Genomic DNA, 17,274 nt, shown 5'->3' on the forward strand with positions numbered 1-17,274 from the left:
GTCAATTTTACCATTGATCATTTCTCAGTAAATCCATATAAAATAGGAATTAATAGTGACTAGGAATTTATATATAAATTATATTCAAAAATTAAATAATTTAATGTAAAAACCCAAACCACATGCCTCTATTTTTCTGTGATTTTAGTTAATAATTATACACCTCGGATAGAGATTGGGAAAAACGAGAATGCCTGCTCCTGCTAGGACTGTTCACAGCAGCACTTGACATACCAACATGTACTTGCTGAATAGAATAGTGGGTGCTACAATTAAGGCCAAACTGCAGATAGATATGTGTACTAGACCGTGTTTTGTTTTGATTTTTCTTTTTTTGAAAAATGGGCTTGAAGAAATCCTGAGAAACTCAAGTACCTTGCATTTAAATCTACCCAGCTTACATATTGCAAGATACACTTCCAGGGAGAATAGGTAACATTTAGTTATATTTTTAAACGGTGATGTTTACTCTATATGCATGTTCATCTCTAGTAATTATTTGTATGGCTTGAGTTGCTTGTGTTCTTCAGGAATACAATTTATAAAGTAACGCTTTATGAAAGTAAGGACGAACAACTGTATGCCCAAGTGTAGTTGAAGTTCTAGACAGAACTGCAAGTGCTCGCAGTGTCTCCGTCTTTCTTCCACATCACTAAATTTGGTGTCAGAACAAGGGCCATGCGTTTCTCTGAAAATTTCCTACCCAGTCCTGTTAAAAATAAGTTTGAAAGATTTTATTTTATCACTGACCACCCAGTTACTAAAGGGGCCTGTGAATGTAACAAGTTTCCCACTCCGATTTAAGAGAGTAAGCATGTGATTTAAATACAAAAGTGAGGGTATCAGATTTCCTTCATAGTAAATGGTAGAAAAGGGAGAAACTTCAGACTTTTCAAAAATGGTAGCTAGGCTGTCATGGCTGAACACTCACAATCAGTAAGGACAAAATGTCTTCAACTAGTGTCTGGGTCTTTCCCTGTTTTCCAAAGTCCTTTCACCTTATAAGGACAGAGATAGTTACTGTCGTAGTGCAGCCAACATCAATAATGGGAACTGCATTAACAGGAAAGCCTAGAAGGCTAACTTGATTGACGCCATGTGGGGACAGTAAATTTACTGTATTGGCAGCATTCAGCCGTATATGTGAACTAGGGAGAACTCTGAGTATTCTATAGAATATAATTTAGGTCTCAGTTTAATCCTCAGCAAAGGGAACTAGGACCCTGATTACTTAACATCTTCCCTGTAAACAATATCTCTTCAGAAATACAATCAAATGTTTTATGGATCTAGGCCTTTAGAAAAACAATTTTTATTGCAGAAACTTTATTAAAACCTTCCTTAACACCTCCCTTGGTGGTTCTTTTTTTTAAAAAAAAAAAAAAAAACTTTTGATTATTAAGAATACTCTGCTACACACTTTTAAAGTCTGGTCTTCAACAAAACGAAGGAGGGAAGACATGTTCCTTAATAAGTTGTACACTGCGTAAATAAATAGAATCCTTTGTGAAAGAAACAATAAAACTCCCCCTGGTTTTGCTCTGATATTAAAGCTTGAACTATCCCTAAAATAGGAAGAAAATTATAATAAAGATAAATAGTAAGCTAAACAGGTATGCAAGCTATCCCTTAGTTTATTTTAACTTAACCCTTGTGAATACTTCACACAAAAATACACACACAAGAGCAGATGAACTATACAAACTAAATATCCAGCAGGAAAAACAAGTACAAATTGAAAGGTGCAAGTTGTTAAGTGGTTGAGGTTGTCTGCATAGTCAGAGATAACAAAAACCATCTTAGAAGTGACAGAAGTATCCTAGCGTTTGTTTGAACATAAGACATCAGCAGTCTATACAGTGGTCAGATGGGTAACATGCAGTAATTGGTACAATGACCAATAGTATTTATTGAGTTAAAACTATGTACTGTTGTAAACATTTTAACAGAAGCATGGGATCTAAATACAGTCTCTGACAATTTTGACAAAATAAGTGGTATGTTTAAAAAATAAAGCTGATGAGCAATAGATCATCCATTTTATATCTTTCAACAGTTCCAGGAAGAACAGCACAGTATTTTTAAAAAGTAGACAGCAAGGTTGTTCCTATTATAATGTCAAACTCTGGAAACTGAACAGTCAAACGGTCAAGTTCATAAGGAAGAAATTACAGTAAGAACTGTCTGAGATCCAGTTAAATTCTGTTGTCAATAGGAGGCGTTTTCTAGTCAGTTGATTTCATAGTTCCTTTTCCGACAGACAGCAAAACTTTGGCAATTGGATATACTGAAAATATATTTTCAAAGTTCAAGACAGAGTCAGTCATAGCATTTTTGTTGTTAAGAGTGCCTGTACACCAAGGCTCAGAGTCTGGTAGATTCCGCGTGGAAAAAGTGCACAGTGTTCTGCACAGATAGCTTGCAAAGGTGCTGGCAGTTACTCTCCAGCAGAATCTTGGGTTTCTGCTTGCATAGCTCACACATCACTGGAATGTGGAAAGGTCTGCTATTTTTTTTTTTTTTCTTTCTCTCTTTATTATTTTTTTTTTCTTTTTGGCAAGAGCAAAGGAGACATGGTGATGTGAGTTACCACGCTGGGCATGCTGAATCCATGCAGAACGCCGGGCTGCTACCTGACATCATTGGTTTTTGTATATTGGTTTTGTTTTTGTTGAAGCAGTTCTGTTATTGCCAGAAGCTTTTTCAGTACATGCTAGACACAGGAGAAACAGTGGGGAGAAAAATTCATTAAGCAAATAAGGAGTCTAAAATTTCAGTTATAGGATTTGATTAGTTTTGATAAAGGCTACATCAAAGCAATGGGATTCTTAAGGTGCTGGGATGCACATAACACGGAGTTTTAATTACTTAAACTGAGTATTTTTAGTTGTAACCAACATAGAGAAGGCCTTACTGCACTAGATTTTGTCATTATAATCCTTGGAAAATCTAAGTTAAACAACAGCAATGCTTTCCAATTGTACTAATTAGCAAGGACTGCTTTCTCAATTTAAAAGAAAAGGTAAGGATTCTAGACTTTCAGGCTAATGAAAATTGATAATCACCAATGTAATTTCATTGGCAAAATCTCTACCAGGTAAGAAGGCAGTGTGGTGGTAGCATTTACTGCCTTCTGAAACCATGGGAGAAATTAATCAGATTTAGGATGTGTGTATCTTGATTTATGCGTCCTATGTGATTCCCTTTTCTCCCCATTTAACTTCCTTAGCTCAAGAAAGAGTGACTTATCTCCAATGACACATCACTAGGTCAATTAAAAAGTCTTTACAGTACTAGTTCCCCTTTGAATAGACCCCCTACATCTTTTTTTTTGGACAGCAGAAATCTAATACAGACTAATTCTTTTTAAGGTGTGAGTTATGATCTGTACCAACTTGAATCACTATAAGGTATCATCTGTAGTCATTTTATTCAAATTTCTTATATAGTTCTCCTATGTTTCACAAGTAATTCTGCTCATGTACTTGGTATGAGAGTAACTGAAAGAATAACATGCCTTACTACCAACAGTAACTCAGCTGCCATTTTTAAATGTACCATTTATGAAGTATGAACACTGCCATTTTGTAAAAACCTACCTGCTGTGCACCACGCTCATTACTGAGTGTCCTCAGTTCATCTGAATGAGCTACACAAATCTCATGCAATGCTGCTAAGTCACGAGACAGGTCAGTTCTAGAATGTTCTGTAGTGTCCGGAAGTTCAGGTACATTCTTTAAGGGAATCATAAAACTGCATTTAGAAATAAAAATCCTTGTAGTCTCTTCTAAAGTTATTATAACTGTGTATAAAACACTTCTATATAATACACACATTTTTATAAAACTAAGTACAAAAATTTTTATTCAAGTAATTCTGCTAAATATAGGTTGTGGAACCTCTATTTACAAAGAAGCCAGGTTCTACATTCTTCTATAGAATGACATTGTGAATTGTTTTTTTTCTTTTTAAATTTAAAACCTAGGCAAAATAAATATCATTCCAATTTAAATTTCCTAGACTGGAATACCACTAAAATACCTAAATTAATTAACATCTAAAGAGGAAGTAAATTATGAAAAAAAATTTTACTTTGCAGTTTCTCTAGACTCTGCCCAAGATAACTTCCAAAATATGGGATTATTAGACATTAACATGTTTAAGCTCCATGAAGTAACTTAGCCATCATAGTAGTTTTATAATTCTGTATTGCATTAAATACCAATACTGTATTAGGTCTTGGAGTAAAATTTAACGTGGTAGAACTAACAATCATAGATTATATATGTACTCCTCTTTTTAATAATAATGCTTGAATTGAACATTTTAGTTTTTAAAAGAAATTCAAATACATTTATTTTAATAGACTCACTTATTTACTAGGTTGATTTAGTGAATAACAGACTACAAGGAGAAAAGCTGGCGTGCCTTCACAGAACTTGTGGGTTAATAGGAATATATATGTGTGTGTGTGTGTATATATATATATATATACACACACACACACACACACACACACACACACACACACACTAACTAACTTTACTTTTAATTAGAAATACTCCTAATAGAAGCTTGGCAGAAGTTCATGTAAGTTTCCTGTGCTGTGGCATTCCTACTAACCCCATTTGTTTGCCACAGTGTGTTCTTGACATGTGTTTTAAGATGAAGTTCTGAGTTGGAATGCACTACTACAACTGAGTCTCCTACACTTTCGATGACATAAACTTGGCTCAACTCACACATGCATGCTAATTTTTGGCTTTTTCTCCATGTACACATACCACATTATGAAATGTATATGTAGAAAATTTAACTTTACTATTGAGGGTCTTGCAAATATATACTTAAATTTTTGTATCAGTTTAGTACATAAAAGCTAAAGTGAGGCATTATACTATTTCATCTAGTTCTAACTTCAGTTCCAATATAAATGGCTTCAAATCTTGTTCCAGGTACAACTTGAAAGGTTATCCAACAATAGCTAAAGGGCATGAATGAAAAGACAGTCTGAAAGATCGTTAGTTGAAAGCCACAATGTGTATGCTTGGCATAAGCAAGAATAAGTGAAAAAACATTTTAGAAAAGACTTTATTTTGAAGTCTTGGTTTTAACATCTAAAGGTTATTATTTATATGGCTAATCTTATTCTCAAAGAACTTGAAAATGATATACATACCCCAAGTTCATCTAAAAACATGATCATGCGATGTTTATTACTTTTGATGAATGGATTGACACCTTCCATATAAGGCTCCTAAAAAATTAAAAACTTAATTTTATATGCCTTTTAAAAAACTGTTTTACAACAAAAACTATACATGTTGCAAGAATTAGTATTCACGCATGAGAAATCTTCCTCCAGCTATGTGGAGGAATGAAGGTATTTAATAAAAAGAATCATTAAGGTGGGCACAAATTGTTTATATGTAGATCTAGAATTAATTACTGATAAATTATAAAGAATCCAACACATTATTGGGAATTAACATACAATGAGACCAAAAACTCCCTGTGTTCGGAAAATATGCTTTGGGTTTCAGGTAAATTCCAAAGATAAACCATAAGCCATAAATGTAAACTACTTAAACTAAATCCTAACCCACTAATCCAAATACACTATAATTTATAACTTAGTAAAGTGTCAACAACAAGCTTCAAATGGGATAACTGTCAATTGGAAATCCCAAAGATGTAGGCATGGAATTTCAAAGAACAATAATGTAACATCCCTAGCAGCTGACCAGAGATCTGTGGGACTGCAGAGATGTCTCTGCATTAAGAGCACTATATTCTTGCAGAGGAGGGCAGAGTTTGATTCTCAGCACCCATATGATGGCTTACAACTGTTATATTCAAGGGAATCTGGTGCCCTCTTCTGGCCTCTTTAGGCAGAATGCACATAACCATGCAGGCAAAATAGTCATACACATAAAAGTAAATAAATCTTTTTCGGGGGAAAAAAAAACCTGGCAAAAAATAATAATAACCAATAGTGGCAAAAGCCTAATGTGTATTTAATTATTAATCATACCCCAAAGTTTAGAACAAGTCTGAAAGGAAGTGTAAGGAAGAATACCGGTTACATCTGAGCATCAGTTACAGGACTGCATACTGACTAGTGGTATGTACATACCTTGAGTTTGCTAAGAAATTTGTCACATACTAAGTCACAAGAGCAGAAAACTGTATCACTCCAATCATGTTTTTAAGACCTGGTATATTATGAATTTAAATTTCCATTTAAAATGTGATGTGATTTATGAATTTAAGTATCAACATATTTTTTACCTTAGCTCCAAATTCCACAAGATTTGCTAAATTCTGCACAGATTTAGCCACTAATGTCAATGTTCTTGCAGCAATAGGAGATGGGGAATCTAGAAGAAAATTGGATACAGCCAGTGACATCAACTCCAGAGGTTACTTTCAGATAAATAGTTAAACATTCAGCATTTTTAGTATTTCTTTAGTTGTTAATACTAACAATCTTTTATTCAGAATATCCCTTAAAAATGTAAGAACTATTCAAAAGAAGTTCAATTAAAAGGGGAAAATTGAATACACTTTTTGTTATCAGTGCTTCTTTTGTGAAAAGGAAACTACAAACTTGAGTAATTCTCAACTGGCTGATATTTCAGAATACTTCAAAAAGCTGCTTTATTGCTTAGAAGACTGTCACTCTACAGTTCTTAAAGGACAATGCACAAAGCTAATTTCAACCCACTTAGGGCAGCATTTTGCAATCTTAGCAATTCCCTAACATTATTTGCAGGCCACTAGTTGACTTTAAAGATCAATTTTTGAGTTCATGAAAAACTTCCCTGTACAGCATAGAAAGTAGAATATAAATGAAAATTATTTGTAGCTACCAAGTAGTAACTGACAATTAAGGCCTGATCCATGTCCATGGGCAACCTTGAATTTCTAAACTCAGCAATTTTCTTACCTGAGTTTTATCTGGTACGAGGGTTTGAGCCTAGGACCTCACAAATAATCTGTCAGTGTTCCACCAGCTTAGTTACATTTGCAGCCAGCAACTCCTACACGTTGACTCACTGTTTTGGACTGTGTTGTAAAATCTAACACAGATTAAATATTGTGGCAGTTTAAGGCCAATGTTTACATAGAGTTCTCAAAAAAAGCCTTTCAATTTTTAAAAACTTATGTGTATTTTGGTGTGGGTATGTGCAAACGAGTATGGATACCCACAGAAGCAAGACTAGCTTCTGATCCCTTGGAGCTGGAGTCACAGGAGGTTGTGAGCCACTTGACATGGGTGTTGGGAAGTGAATTCAGGTCCTTGATCTTAAACACTGAACATTTCACCAGCCCCAGTCTTTTATTCTTAATATGTGTGTATTCAGTCACTTCAGTAGTAATAAAAATAATTGCAGGAGTGTGGTGAATATGAAAGTGAGAATATTGAAAGAACTATGGTCTTCCATTTAGACTTTCCCTTCATGCAGATGGACATTGTAGGTAAGCATCACTCTGTTCAGTGACATAGTCTGGATACATAGCCCAGGCTTGCCCTGAGCTTTTTTGTGCCTTAGCCTCTTATGGTCTGTGATTACAGGATGCATTACCAGCTCAAATAATTTTGAATACAGCTTTGAGGTTCAAAGTATTAGCATAAAAATGGTTGTTTCCTTCTGTTAATATTTATGGGCTCATTACATCATTAAAGTCACTATTTCCTAAGATTAAAAATCTTAAACTCCTTCTGTGCACAATGAGTGAAAAGCAAAATGGCCAAGGTTCTGTAACTGGAAGAATCCTGGGCTATCTTTGTAAATGTCCACAGGCTGCTAATGTGGCTGCACAGTTTTCAACCTGAAGTTTACCTTATAGTAACCTGATGTAGACAAAGGATACAAGAACCCTTCCCAATCTCCTACAAGTCTTATCAGAGCCAGCAGGCCACAAGAGTGGTAAAGTGCTTGCCACCAAGCCTGACGTCCTGATTTCAATCCCAGGCACTCACATGGTGAAAAGAAACAGTCGTCCCCCAAAAGCTGGTCTCTGACCCCTACACATGCCCCACAGCAAGCAAATACTCGTGTGTGTGTGTGTGTGTGTGTGTGTGTGTGTGTGTGTGTACAGATATACAGATCTGTATATATCTGTAGATCTGTACACACACATACATGTACTCAAATGAGTATAATGTAGACATTTTAAAGAGTCTTAGGAACAGAAAAATCTAACATCTTAGATACTAAAAGGCAAGGCAGGGAATAGTGTTTTTATTTGTATCTTGAATATTTTCAATTTAAAAGGCAAGTATTTTTATTCAATATTAAAAAATTACTGATTTCATTTCTCATTTGAGCATATATTAAAACATAATTACCTGAGATGATATTAAACATCCGTGGATTCAGGATAGCAGGACAGATAAGCCGAAGAAAAACAAAACCACTAATTGGAAGGAAAAATTTTTTTAGAAACTGTATGTTTAAATTATAAACAAAACACTTAAACTTAGAACAATAACTTTTACTCTCGACTTAGGGAAGCCTAAATAAAGTTATTAAGAAACTTATAAAGCAAACTTACAGACTAACTTTGGAAAGAAATTTGCACGTAAATCCCTTACCTTTTAAAAGTAGATTAGTAATTTATTTTCTACTAGAGGATGCAGTGTATTAAATACACTGAGATTTGTTGGAAGATTATGAAGATTCAAATAAACTTTTAATAGGTACATAGGGTCCAAATCATTCACTCTCTTGCTTATCTTTTAATGTTTATTTAGACAGAAACATCCGTAAGAGTAAATTAAGTTGGATACATCGAATACTGCTCACAACTTACATAAACATTGGAATACATTGTCATAAGTGAGGCTTGGACAAATGAAGATGTGTTCAATATACACTCCAAGTTTTTCAATGATACTACAAACTCTAAACTTTTCTCTAAAAGTTAAGTTTCAAAATAATAAAAACTAACATGGCGTAAGCAGCTGCCGTGACTGGCGTCAGTGCTGAGCCGACTCTGCTTCTTCCCAGTCAGTGCACTGATGTGTTGTCATATAAGGTCAACTGTTACTTCTTAAAGAACACATGGTAATAATTAACTTTGACAAGCATTACTCCCCGTAGTTTTACATTTCTTCTACAATTCTTCTTTTTATTATTTTCCCCAAAGTGAAGGTCCCTGCATAAGGTTTTCTGAAGACATTTTGATGACTTAGGGTCTGGGAACTAGAAACCTGACGTGGCAACGCTAAACCATTAATCTCAGTGAAAAACTATTTTTAAATTTTAAGGTGATTTTAAATTAAATAATACATAGTTATTACACAGTTTAACAGATGATTAAGAAGAGATCACCATAGGCAGCAAAGCCTCTAAAGCACACTGTCATTATTAATCCACCCAGAGGACGCCCTGTTAGTTTAAGTTCTACATATTTAAAGCATGTGATGTACAGAACAGTTTATTTCCGTCACACACAGCTGCTGAAATGCTGTGCTTCTCATTTCCTTCCCACAATTCTTCAGTATGTCTTGGCACGGCTAAGGGACAGGTTTCGGTCTGCCGATTTTTTTTTTTTTTCAGTGATAGGAATCAAATCCAGGACCTCTAGTGTTCAACCACTGAGCTATGCCCTTAGGCCACTATTAGAAATTTTGTCTACAAGAAAAGTAGAATTCTGTTGACAACATTTACATTAGAAACATGTATTTTGTATTTTCCATAATTACTAAAAAACTGCTGTTTGATGTATTTCTACTAAACTTCTAGTCACTGTGTACTAGCTGAGATATGCTTACCAAAATCTTTGAACAGTATTAAGAGTTTAGAAATTAGCAGTTTATAACTTAAGCAAATATAGTTTAACCTCTCTATATCTGCTTCATCACTAGATAATGATACTGATAGATACCAAAGCAGTTCTTAATACACTATGACCAGACTGAATCAGAGCTTAGAATTACAAGGTATGGTTGGAGATTAGCCTGTCATCCTAGACATTACAAACTAATTAAAATCCAGATGGTTCAATTACTGTATTTCTCAAAGCAACAGGTTTCTTTATTTGTTCCTACATATTGTACGCAACACACTGATTTGTATGTGTATACAAATGAAGAAATGACTCTTACCTAACAACTCTTGTTCTCATGGTGTTATTTGTAGGCCACTTATGCTGAACTGATTTCTGTAAACACCCATAAATATATCTCAGTGTCCTGCCAAAATAACATAAATATCTCAATACAGAAAGTAAATTTCATCATAATGAATGATAATCCAGTAGCATACAAGCTTTCTTGTCTAAAAATAAGGTTATTTTGTCAAAGGTAATAAGAAACACATTCAGTAATGGATGTAGAAACATAATCCAATATGCTTATTAGCTCAAGGGATTATAAATTCTGTGTTAATGAAAAGTATGAAAAAAGTTATTAGAAATGAGAATAGAGTAATTAAATACAGCACATTTTTTATTACTTGTACTCTTCCACCTAAACAAGTGGATTTTCTCACACTGTAACTTAATCAGACATTAATACTGATATCTTGTGTACATTTTCAACTTTGTTTTTTGTTTGCTGGAAATTTAATGGTAGACAAGAAATAAAAAATAAATTTCCAGATACTGTCCTCAAATTTGAGACATGTCAATCACTCCCTAAGTTAAAATATAGACCAAACTTACTTGGTCCATAAAACCATACAATTGAACTTGTAAATATATGTGTTTAGGCTGGCCTAAACTCATGTTCTTCCTGTCTCAACCTCTCCAGTGCTGGGAGTCCAGGCATGTGCCACATGTCTGAAATTTCATCTAGTTTCTTTAACAGTTACTTTATTCTTTTACTCTTTTTTTTTTTCCTTAAATATAATCCATCTTTTAAGGACTGAAAGTCTGACTATAATGCCAAGATAACAGAAATCATTCATTAAAAGACAAAATGAAAATTTGACAACTTACGGTGGTAGTATTTCTGAAGCCATGAATATTTTCTCCACAAGCTCTGAAAGTATGCTCAATAGGTGTGCTAAATTAGTGTTTACATCTTCATTTTTTTCTAACTTTGATGGACTTAACTAAGAGAAACACAAATATATTTCTGTGATAATTGAATTTCAAGTAAATTGTGGTAAATGAGCAGTTGTTTTCAAGCTGGTTGTTCCACATATCAGTAAGTTTGCTAAAACTGATTCTCAGTGTCTCACCTGATTATTAAACTACTCAGTTTTGTTTATCTGAGAAGAAAAGCTGGTTTTAGTGAGTTTCAACTTAGTGGCTAAGGAAAATAGCCAAAATATATTAAGTAAAATCACAACCCTTATCAGAGATTTTCAGGCTCACCCACCGTCCAACTGTTCTGTCTGCCAGATTTATCTACAAATTTGAAAGACTGTGTCAACTTTCATAGTAAAGGTAATTATGGGATTACTCTCAACTTAAATCACTCATTTTGTTGTGGCAGAATTAACATTTGACAGCTCCAAGTATTAAAAAGTATTTATTTTACTGGCACTATATCAATCCTAAAAATGTGTGCTATCTTTCTTTGAACTTGCTCTGTAGCATTTATTAAAGTAGAAAGTCAAATAAGAGTGGTTCTACTCACGATGGTATGGGTTGCCTATAAACTCACAGTGCAACCTAAATCATCTTTAAAAGATTATTTCATTTCATCTTTTAATCCCAATCATCCATAAGATAACCCAGAAATCCCTCTAAGGAAAAGATGTTATAGCATTCTTTACAAGGTAAGCACCCTTGAAGTTTGCCTTTGGCTGCTGGCATAGTACTATCCACGTGGGAAATTCCACATCCGACTTCACATGGACTAACCATAACATGAGCCTCCAAGACCTCGTGCAAAATTAAATTACGTATATTTTGTATATATGAAATCATCCAAATATTTTTAAAATACTTTTTTTCAATGACAGATACTCAACATGTACAACTAAAGTCCCTAGAAAAGTGTTCAATTTATGTTATACACAATTTCTTAAATTAAGGTTTATTTGATCATTAATATAATAAGACCTATGTATGTGTACAAGGGGAGGTAGACTATAAATCTATTAGAAAGCATGATTGCATTGATAAATTTCAGAAATGATATACTTTCCTAAAAATGTAATTTGTTAAAAGTTCTCATTAAATTATGCTATTTACTACAAAGATTAAAACTATAAATTCTTACCTCACATGATTGCTTGCTTTCCATTATCTTTAAAATGGAGTCTTTCAAAGCATGATGGACAAATTGTGTGGCAGTGGCTTTCATATACTGCTCCATCAAGGTACTTGCAAGTGTTGTAGCTCGAAACAGGGTAGTGGCTTCATCTACACAAAAATGAGTGTTTCATTGTATTTATAGAACTGTACTAATATAACTAAGCTGGAAATGCTCTTTTTACATACATATGTTGAAGCTAACATGCATTAATTCACTTTACCTCAGAGTTAATTAAATCATTACTAACTTAAGTGAGAAGAAAGAAACATGTTCGTATGAAAAGTTAAGGTTCTACAGTGTGTTCGTTGAACACCAGTTTGTGATAAACATAGAAACCATATCTTGCTTTGTTTTCTACTGATTTCATAACCAAAAACAAATGATTTCATCTCAGTGGTGGTTTGAGTAAGAAATAGTCCCCATAAGGCTCATATATTTGAATGTTTATTTACCAGGATTGAGTGCCATTATTTGAAAAAATTAGAAGGATTAGGAAGCTTGCTCTTGTTGGAGGAAGCGTTGTTACTAGAAATGGGCTTGGGGTTTCAAAAGCCTGGAGTCTCTCTGCCCATAGATCAGGATGTAGTTCTCAGCTACTGCTACAGTGTTTGCCTACATGCTGCCATGTTATAGACTGTCATAATGGTAACAGATTAAATCTCTGAGACTGCAAGTGAGGCCCCTATTAAATGCTTTCTTTTATAAGAGTTACCTTAGTAATGGTGTCTCTTCCCCACATATTAAAAATACATACCATTTTATCTACTCCTTGACAAATTAATCTTTGTAAATTTTTATTAAAGAAGGCAAATATTATGACCAAATCAAAGTGTTGGGAAAATACAGACTACCTGTCTTCTACTCATGAGTTACTACGTAAAAACTGAGGTAATATGATAAATTATTACATCACTGTTGATCATACACCAAGTCAGTGGTGAGGACAAAAAAATCATTTTCTTACAACTTCCAATATTTATCTGTCATGACAATCAGAAATAGAAACCCATTCCCATGTTAAACAAAGAATCCCACATCCTTTTAAAATGCTTTAATAAATTATTTAATACATTTAAAGAAAGAGCATACATGTTTGATATATAACTTCTAGTTTTGAATAATACCACACTTTCATATATTACCTTCCATACTTATCTCTCTGTCATTTAGTGTGCATAGCAACAACGATTCAAGCCTTTCATGAAGAAATATCTTCAGTAAGATGCTGGCCAGTAGTGTTCGGTCTTGTCCACATACATGTGATAAAGCATAGACTACATGAAGTTCCTTTTGCAGTATAAGCTAAAAGTGACATAAAAAAGACTGCTGAACGTATCTATTGAATATGATTGTTAAACATTGACTTTGTAACCTATATATTTCTAGTTTCTTTAAGATCAAAAGCACATGTGGTCTTTTACATCTGGCTGCCAGTCTGTTATTAACAGGGCATAACTATTTAACCTAATGGATTTTTATTAAATAGTAAATATTTCTGTTTAGTATTATTAAAAATGATTAAACTAGTAAACAATACCTCTTTAAATTCACTGTATTCTTCTTCTGGCATGATTTTTTCCATAGAGTATCGTGCTCGAACACGCAGAGATCCTGGTTCAATACCTTTTAGTGGTATATGAGAACTTAATAGAAACCATTCATCTGTGGCATGTCCTTTCTGTAACCTGCTCAACTGGCAACGCATAAATACTACAAAGGAGAGACAAATTATTGTGTTAGAAAACCACTGTGGTTGTACAATAAACTTTTCTTGATAATACTTTTCTCTAGTTTTAAATGCTGTTCATTAAGCAAGTTTTCAACACTACCACAAAGTTAATAGTTAACTGTTTTTTTTTTTTTTTTTTTTTTTTTTTTTCCATTTACTGAAGGCCTGCTATGTGGCATTCTGTTGTAGTAGGCAATGTGGGATTAAGAAATGATTAAGACCTATTTAATGTCTGACACCCATGCAAAATGTCTTAAGCTATTCAAGAGGATGTAATGTAATTCAAGTACTGCAGCGGTGACTGATAAGACCTTTGGACACAAGGACACATAAATCAGCCTAGGGGAGATTAAAATCTGTTCCAAACAGAAGACTGTGAGTCAGCTAGTGAGGTAAAAAGGTAGAGAGTAATAAAGACCACATCCAAATAAAGGGTTTGGCATTTTTCTGTGCCATTACTGGGATATTATATAAGTAATGGAGAAACACTTTCAGGTTTTGATCTGTCATATCACTGTTTACCCTGAATTGTAAGAAAACATAAAACTAATTCACTCTGATGTGAATTATTAAATCACACTGTCATCTATCCTACCAATAATATGGGAAGAAATGTACTGCTTGGAATAGAAAGAGATCATGTGCTATTGAGCACACCTATTTTTTTGTGTATGTTTATCTTTTCCTTTGCACCTTTAAGTTTCAATCCCTATGTCTCTGCATGCTAGACAATAGTCTACCTCTGAGTTACACAGCTCTAGTATTAACATTACCTTTAATATGTAAAGTATAGAAATCAGGGGAAACTAAAATAGTAGGGAGATAAAAACAATCACCACTACCATTGTTTCATCTCATTCTTTGGGAAGAGGACAGTAGGGATTCGTGTATTTAAGCTGTAAGGGTTTACAGTACATAGTCTTTAGCCATTCTGTTCATTCCTTCATAATCTCCTCTGAACAATCAATATTTAGAAACTGTTATACAGCATGTGTTTCACTTCCATTTTGATACATTATAAATTCTTAAAATATATACAATATGTTTTTGTTACTTTAGAAAGCTTCATAATCAACTTACAGATATCTGGATCTTTGCTTTTCTTTGTTTTATTACTAAGTGTGATTTCAAATCTATTGATGTCAGGAGGAAGATCACTAAAGAAGCAAGGAGAAAAATTAGAAAAATGTTCTAGTATCAAAGTATCTTATTTCTGTTTTTAAAATTCAGTATGTTAGATTTAAAACAAGATTAAACCAGTAATAATCCATTAAAACAATGTCTAGCAAATAAGGAAAACATTTTCATTAGTCCAAAGGCATTTTGCCAGTAAATATTTAAAACAGCAACAAAATACTATTAAAACACCTAGAAAACAACAGAAACTTAAACAGATAATTTATATAAACAGCAGGAGGAAAATGTAATTGTGATTCTAAAAATTGATTGAATATGATAAAATATGACTTACTCAAAAACAAACTCCTCTGACCATACTGGGTTTTGCCCCTCCCTTGCATGAGTTTTTGCTACTTGGACGCTATTCAAGTAGATGTTACAATATGGATTGGTAAAGTGTTTTACTGGTAGTTTATGGGCTTCTTCAATATGTAAAACAAGGCTGCTGACCTAAAGAGAAAACAAAAATTCATATCCAACATTTCAAGACCTGTATATGAGGCTTCAAAACCCAAAACATAATGACTTGTTTTTCTTAATATTAAAAAAAAAAAAAAAACCAAACCATAAGCTTTGTTAATCAACTATCATGACTCAAATCAAAACTACAGATATAGTATGCTTACGGTAAAATTTCACTATAATGAATGTCATGATTGAGGTATTTATTTCTAAGACACTAATTTTACCTTCTGACATTTCAGAAAAGACAATTTCAAGAAACTAATTTATCAGCAGTGTGGGTGCTGGAGCCAACCATCTACTGCCTACTGCTGCTCTTTCTCTCCCATCAATCAGTCTCGGAGCCTCCCCTTTTTCATACGTTAAGTGTACAAGACTATATGACATGTTAGTGGCTGGAAACAATCACAGCGGATGAACTGACACAAAGGGACTCAAGGTATTAGATGTGATTTTACATGTACAAATATATATGACAACTTCTGTATATTAAATATTTAAATCATAAATATAATTAAATGTCCTTGGGACAAAGCCCAGGGTTTATATCACAAAGATTATTTAGTTACCTGAATAACCACTATTTTATATGCTTCCAATATAACCGTATGTTAAACTCAACAAGCTTACTAGAAATACCCATTAATAGGGGTCACTTTACTCTATACATACATAGTCTCGACTTTCTTCAAAATTTTAGCCACATCAAAATCTGATTTGAAACAATAAAGGAAGTTAAGGCCAAGAAATAAGAGCTAAGTCAGTTATGGTCGCTCACACATGTGAACCTAGCATTCAAGAGATTGGTGCTAGTAAATTACTGTAAACTTGAACCCAGGCTGGGCTATAGACAGAAACCCTATCTCTTTTTTTTTTTTTTTTTTTTTTAACTATTTTAAAAAAAAGATAAAAGAAAAAAATTTTAAACATTTTTGCATAAATGTATACAAATACAATTGTGTCAGTGCTTGGCTTTTTTTTTTTTTTTCTTTTTTTTAAGGTTTGATACTCTGCTTTAAGGTCTTACTAGTTACAATGAGCAAAAAGTACATGTAAAACAGGAGGTAACCCAGAATTAGTCAACTTTTTCTTGGTCTGTAAGGATTGAGCATGACGTTATTTTTGTTGTTGTTGTTTTGTTTTCTTTTTTTTTCTTGAACTTCACACAGTCTGTGAGTTCTTTGTGGGGCAGTCCAAGCCTCTGGGGTTAGCATCCCAATATCAGTGACTGCATATTATGTCTGTTCTTTTGTGACTGGGTTATCTCACTCAGGATGATATTCTCTAGATGCAAGCATTTTCTTAAAAATTTGGTTAAGTCATTGTTTGTACCCATTCATCTACTGAAGGACATCTGGATTCTTTCCAGCTTCTGGCTATTATAAATAGAGCTGCAATGAACATTGTGGTGCATGTATCTTTGTTGTATATCAGAGTGTCTCTGGGGTATATGCCCAGAAGTGGAATAGCTGGATCTTCAGGTAGTACTATGTCCACTTTTCTGAGGAATCGCCAGACTGATTTCCAGAGTGGTTGTATCAGTTTACAACCCTACCAACAGTGGAGAAGTGTTCCTCTTTCTCCACAACCTCGCCAGCATCTGCTGTCATCTGAGTTTTGGATCTTGGCCAATCTGACTGGTGTGAGGTGGAATCTCAGGGTTGTTTTGATTTGCATTTCCCTG

At 33.8% G+C, this 17,274-nt stretch overlaps 2 protein-coding genes across 5 annotated transcripts in view; one reads left to right on the forward strand and one right to left on the reverse strand.

Annotated features, from left to right (window-relative positions):
- The window catches only part of CCNH (cyclin H), a 60,619-nt gene that overhangs the window by 19,214 nt on the left and 24,131 nt on the right, over window positions 1-17,274 (forward strand). For 2 of the 4 annotated variants that reach the window (XM_080925286.1, XM_080925289.1), the window contains exon 10: window positions 13,805-13,937. The exons of the other annotated variants lie outside the window; for them this stretch is intronic. The gene's annotated coding sequence lies outside the window, so the exon portion shown is untranslated. Of the gene's footprint in view, window positions 1-13,804; window positions 13,938-17,274 lie in introns of those variants that run through there. 4 annotated transcript variants of the gene reach the window in all.
- RASA1 (RAS p21 protein activator 1) overlaps window positions 1,352-17,274 on the reverse strand; it is a 66,510-nt gene continuing 50,587 nt past the window's right edge. Inside the window, exons 14-25 of the mRNA XM_080925285.1 lie at window positions 15,421-15,578; window positions 15,030-15,106; window positions 13,758-13,930; window positions 13,363-13,522; window positions 12,185-12,327; window positions 10,951-11,066; window positions 10,118-10,204; window positions 8,357-8,424; window positions 6,292-6,380; window positions 5,180-5,257; window positions 3,600-3,734; window positions 1,352-2,713 (exon numbers count right to left, since the gene is read on the reverse strand). Coding sequence (XP_080781411.1) covers window positions 2,630-2,713; window positions 3,600-3,734; window positions 5,180-5,257; window positions 6,292-6,380; window positions 8,357-8,424; window positions 10,118-10,204; window positions 10,951-11,066; window positions 12,185-12,327; window positions 13,363-13,522; window positions 13,758-13,930; window positions 15,030-15,106; window positions 15,421-15,578 — 1,368 coding nt within the window. The 3' untranslated portion in view covers window positions 1,352-2,629. The remainder of the gene's footprint in view (window positions 2,714-3,599; window positions 3,735-5,179; window positions 5,258-6,291; window positions 6,381-8,356; window positions 8,425-10,117; window positions 10,205-10,950; window positions 11,067-12,184; window positions 12,328-13,362; window positions 13,523-13,757; window positions 13,931-15,029; window positions 15,107-15,420; window positions 15,579-17,274) is intronic.

This window comes from Micromys minutus (assembly GCF_963924665.1).
Source record: "Micromys minutus genome assembly, chromosome: 11".
NCBI classification, from domain to species: domain Eukaryota; kingdom Metazoa; phylum Chordata; class Mammalia; order Rodentia; family Muridae; genus Micromys; species Micromys minutus.